Source organism: Carassius auratus, chromosome 34 (assembly GCF_003368295.1).
Source record: "Carassius auratus strain Wakin chromosome 34, ASM336829v1, whole genome shotgun sequence".
Taxonomy (NCBI): domain Eukaryota; kingdom Metazoa; phylum Chordata; class Actinopteri; order Cypriniformes; family Cyprinidae; genus Carassius; species Carassius auratus.
In genome coordinates this window covers 22,335,230-22,339,996 of record NC_039276.1, presented here as the reverse complement: position 1 = coordinate 22,339,996, position 4,767 = coordinate 22,335,230, and the positions used below count along the sequence as shown (strand labels likewise).

At 38.0% G+C, this 4,767-nt stretch overlaps 1 protein-coding gene across 2 annotated transcripts; it reads right to left on the bottom strand.

Moving 5' to 3' along the window:
• Positions 1-200: 200 nt before the first annotated feature.
• LOC113053542 (secernin-3-like) lies at positions 201-4,550 on the bottom strand. Of its 2 annotated transcripts, none has more exons than XM_026218662.1 (8): positions 4,352-4,550; positions 3,791-3,955; positions 3,505-3,686; positions 3,179-3,378; positions 2,887-3,099; positions 1,899-2,061; positions 807-987; positions 201-489 (listed from the first exon to the last, which is right to left on the bottom strand). In XM_026218662.1, the coding sequence occupies exons 2-8, from the start codon at positions 3,944-3,946 to the stop codon at positions 331-333; spliced, it is 1,254 nt and encodes a 417-aa protein (XP_026074447.1). In that variant the 5' UTR covers positions 3,947-3,955; positions 4,352-4,550; the 3' UTR covers positions 201-330. The 2 variants fall into 2 exon arrangements, with proteins under 2 accessions (XP_026074447.1, XP_026074448.1); XM_026218663.1 differs by having other exon boundaries at positions 2,893-3,099; positions 4,352-4,548.
• Positions 4,551-4,767: the final 217 nt, after the last annotated feature.

Sequence of the window (4,767 nt, the reverse complement as noted above, 5' to 3'; positions counted from 1 at the left end):
AGGTCACACCGTTAAAACCACCTTGGGTTTTGTTAACCATGCCTTCATTTATATTGATTACTTTTCAGATGGTTTATGTATAGATTTAGTTTTGCCAAAAGATGTATTGTTTTTACACTTAACATTACTGTTCAATTTGTTAACAGATTATAAAATATAGCTAGTATCAGTAAAGACCTTCAATTTTGAGGCATGAGATGTACAGAGAAATCAGAAATATTTATTATTATGCTTCCATTCCAAGCTGCAATTTAGTGAAACAGGTAACAAAGTGTGTTTTCGTGTCCATAGTGCCCATAGCTAAAGAAACACCCAATAATCCAGTTCCTTCTAACTCATGTAGATACTAAACTCCTCCTCTACAGTGTCTGTGAAGAGATGAACCAGCAGCGTTGCATCTTCAATCCCCTCCGTTAGATATTTCTCCATCTCTGCAAGCTTCCTCTTCTCCAGATCTCTCATCTTCTCTTTGATCTTCTGTCCTCTCTCCTGAACACACAAACATATGGCTCACCGTACAAGATTAGAAACATTTATCATTATTTAAAATAAATCAAAAAGGCAACTCCCTGCACTTTTATTGCACAGAACACCATTTGTAATTTAGTTTTTCATGAGGGTTTCTACCATGTCTCCAAAACAAATGATTTTGGCTAATTAATGACCTTTGTTATGACTGGCTGACCTCTTTAAGTGTGAACTTTGTAGCAGAGCTTTTTTAATAAATACTGGCACTCTTAAAACACTTTGTGCAGTGTGACTACGTTGTGATATTTTAGCCACAAGCTTTCTGTTTAACCGCTCACCCTGGTGCTGTCGATGATGGCGGCGGCCACCTCGTGTTTCAGGAAGAGCGGGTGTTTGCGGTTGGGTTTGCTCTGGAAACGGGGTTTCTTCTTCACAGGATCCTCCTCCCCAAAACACGGAGAACACGTGTGCTTCAGCTGCTTTATGTCCACCACAAAAATAAACGGCTTAAAGACAGACCTGTGGACAAGAAAACAACAACAACAAAAAAACATAAATTACAAGCAATAATAATATTAATGCTTGCCAAAGCAAACACCACTAGTATTAGTAATAGTATATTAATAGGAAGTTGGTTATTCAGGACTGAATTTGATATACTCCTCTGAGGGTTTCCAAACGATTGCCACCAAACTCGGTGAACATTACCTCAAGACACTGGGGATGCTAAATTGCGAAGGGGTTTTTGATATTAAGTAATAATTATAATTGAAAATCATAACAGAAAATATAATTGACAAATTATCTTAAAAATCATGTTTAAACTATAGAAACAGTAACTCTTTACCAAAAAGTTCCTCGGTTAACAATACTTCTACCGCATTTATAAATCTTAGCTAATGTAAAAAATGTATTTTAGTTAATGCACTGTGAATGAACACTCACAATAAATGACTGTATTTGCATAAATGTATCGTTCATTGTAATATTTGTTGTAACTAGGGTTACAAAAGGTGGAAAGTAAATTTCTGAATCTTCCATAGATTTTTAGAAAGTTTCCAGAAATGTACAACCCTAGATATAACTAACAATAACAAATGTATCTTTATTGTAAAGTGTTACCATAGTAACGTTAGAACTTAAGGTCACACTTTACAATAAAGTTCCATTTTTTTTAAGTTTAAAAACACAAGTTAACATGAACTAACAATGTTAGTAATAATCTATTACTAAATCTATAATAATATAATAATAATCTATTATTTGTATCTGCATTTGTAATACATTATTTAAAAAAAAGGAACTGGGCTAGCATGAACTAGCAATGAACTGCTGGAACATTAACAAAGATGAATAAACAATGTAACAAATGAATAGCTTTGTTAACAATTTTAAAACATTTACACAAAGTTTTACCAGCTGTACTGTACCTTTCAGGATCTGGAGTAGCAGTGAAGAAGTGGACTCCGGGTAAATTCGGGTCTTTCGGGACGACGGACACCATACTTCCTGTCGTCATGAACAGTCCCTCCATATTGATTCCGCTTTTCTTATCCCTCAAAATATCCATCATGGTCTCTGCTGTGATGCGGCCTGCGAGACAGTATAATGACATTAGCACTGTCCAGAATAAATAATTACGGAATAATTACGGAGCCCCGCACATGGAATGCAGAAATAAAAATAGGCTAAATTGTGCGCAAAATTTACTATTTCGTTCCCTCGATTTATAAATTGTTCACACAATTTACTAATTTGTTCCCACAATTTATAAATCGAGAGAACGAATTAAGAAATTGTGTGGAAAATTTTGCAAATCAAAAGAACGAAATAGGAATCGTGTGCACATTTTAGTACGTAGTAAATCGTGTGGACAATTATATATTTTTTTTTCTTGCATGTCATGTGCGGTGCTATGTACTAAATAGCGATTTAGAGTGATGTAATGTACCAGTCAAAAGTTGTAACCAATCTATTTGATTTTTAGTATCGCTTTCTACATTAAAATAAAAGTCATTAAAACTATGAAATATCACAAATGGATATATGGTGTACTCAAAATGGCCAATTATCTTAATTTTAAGCTCATCCATCCAGATTCTTACACCAAATAATCAAATGAATAATAAACTGTCTTAATTTTAAAAAGCCAGTGAAATATAAAAAAAAAAAAAACCTTTGTCCAGACTGAAGGAATTACCATGTTCACTGAGACCAAAACATTCACCAAAAGCCAACAAACATTACATTTTCATTTTAGTTTTGTAAAGAAAGGCACTATTCTTATTATCAGTTGTTAAACCTCAAGTGAGCATCATAAACACAAGTTCACTTAGGTGTGTTCCGAGATTTAACTGGGAGTCACAATCATTCAATTACACCTTCATCAATGTGTGAGTAGATTATCTGACAAGTCACCCTCACTCTTCTGCAGAAGCTTGCGTCCCTCGCTGCAGCGTCCCTCGGCCGCCTCGATCCGGGCTGTATTGGAGTAGGAGTAAACCTTAGCAAAGTTGAACGGAGCCTTCCTGTTCCACCAGTGCTGCTCCTGTGCATACGTCCTCAGCTCCGGGTGCTCCCTGTCGATCTTAGTCGTAATGGAGTATTCATTGGAGATGTTCCGGTAGCCGGCTTTAAGAGAGGAAAACAGCATTAAACACTTTGATTGATTTCAGATTCAAGCTGTAATGTTGCATGACTCAGGATGTACCCTCCACTCTCTCCGCTGCCCAGTATTTCCCAGCAGTCTCCAGCACCCAGGCCTCGCTGCGGTCTGATATGAGGAAGCTGTTGTGGTATGTGAATCCACACTCATCCTCCATACAGTTCCCTCCCTGGCCGTGTTTCTCCAGTAGATCTGTTATCACGTCTACGGCATGCTCCGCAGTGTCAGCCCTCTCCAGAGCCAGCCTACAGTACACACACACACACAACCAGCTTCTCATATATAAAAATGAACCTGTAACATATTCTTGATTCTAGTATTTAGATGAATGAATATGAACTATTGAATTAAGAAAGAGTTTGTTGGATGACCTGACGAGATCCATGCCCAGGAGAGCCTCTTGACCATCCACACTCTCTTTCCCCCAAACCGCCTCGTTCCCGATGCACACCTGATGCTCGTTTGCCCCCATCTCTGCCCCCCACAGCCAGGCGGGACGACTCAGGACCACCGCATGCGTCTGAGCCACCTGCTCGATCTCTATATATGTACACTGATCACAAGACAGAGAGAAGAGTTTGTGTGTGTTTGATAAGCAGGTTTTGAAGAATAAGCCTGTGGGAAAAACTACAGCTGCATCAGATCTTCTTGAGATACCTCGACTTTTTCTCCTTCTTCGTGTTTCTTAGCAGGGAAGTAGACCACCTCTTGAACCTCATCGCAGGGTCTGTCCGAGTTCTTCCCGAAGACGATCCGCTGACCCTCTGTAGATGGAGGCAAGGCTACAAAAGTGTTCCAGGAGGTTGGGTACATCCTGATATACTAATTTTATAAACAGAAACATTCAGTGGAAATTATTATTATTATTATTATTTAACATACAGTGTTCATGTGCTGAAAAACTACTAAGGGAGTTGTGATGCCAACATCTCATCATGACATGGCAACCATTGATTCATTAGAGAGAGAGAGAGAGAGAGAGAGAGAGAGAGAGAGAGAGAGAGAGAGAGAGAGAGACATAATAAAATAAAATAAAAACACTGACCGTAACAGGAATATAAAATATACCACATAGACATCATGAATGAACTCTTAATGGCCTATAGGTCTTTGGATTAAACATTATTTTACACTAATATGGTTGCTTAAAAGACGCATAAAGCTTAATCAAGTCATTTTTACAATCGTATACAATATGCCATAAATAATATTATTTACCTTCTCCGACTATATACAGGTACTGTACGAAGAGAATCACTGTTCTTCTCGGTTAGATTAAGCATCTGTTTACTTTCCTTTTCCTTTCTCCGTAAACAAAACCTATGAACAAAACTGACTGCAGGCTGACACAAGTCCGCGTGCTCGGTGACCTGATTCACTATCACACAAGCACGCGCACACCCGAGCAAAGCGTCAGTCTGGTCCATCCACTTGTGTGTTTGATCTGCGGGGAAAGTGGGAGGAGCAACGGCGCATCAGTCACGTGGGTGCGCAGTCGCGCAGTTTGATTGGCTATTCGATACCGCTGTCGCAAAAACTGCAAAAAGGAAATAAATCATTAGCCAAAAAAGTATAATATAATTAACAGACAATTACAATAGTTTAAATATAATATACAAAATAATTAAAAAATT

What these genes read in the sequence shown, in the direction of transcription:
- LOC113053542 (XM_026218662.1), bottom strand. Translation starts at nt 3,946, where the DNA reads ATGTACCCAACCTCCTGGAACACTTTTGTAGCCTTGCCTCCATCTACA. An exon ending in GCTACTCCAGATCCTGAAAG is followed by an intron (nt 988 to 1,898) that starts GTACAGTACAGC and finishes TCTTGTCCACAG; the next exon opens with GTCTGTCTTTAAGCCGTTTA. An exon ending in CCATCATCGACAGCACCAGG is followed by an intron (nt 490 to 806) that starts GTGAGCGGTTAA and finishes TTGTGTGTTCAG; the next exon opens with GAGAGAGGACAGAAGATCAA.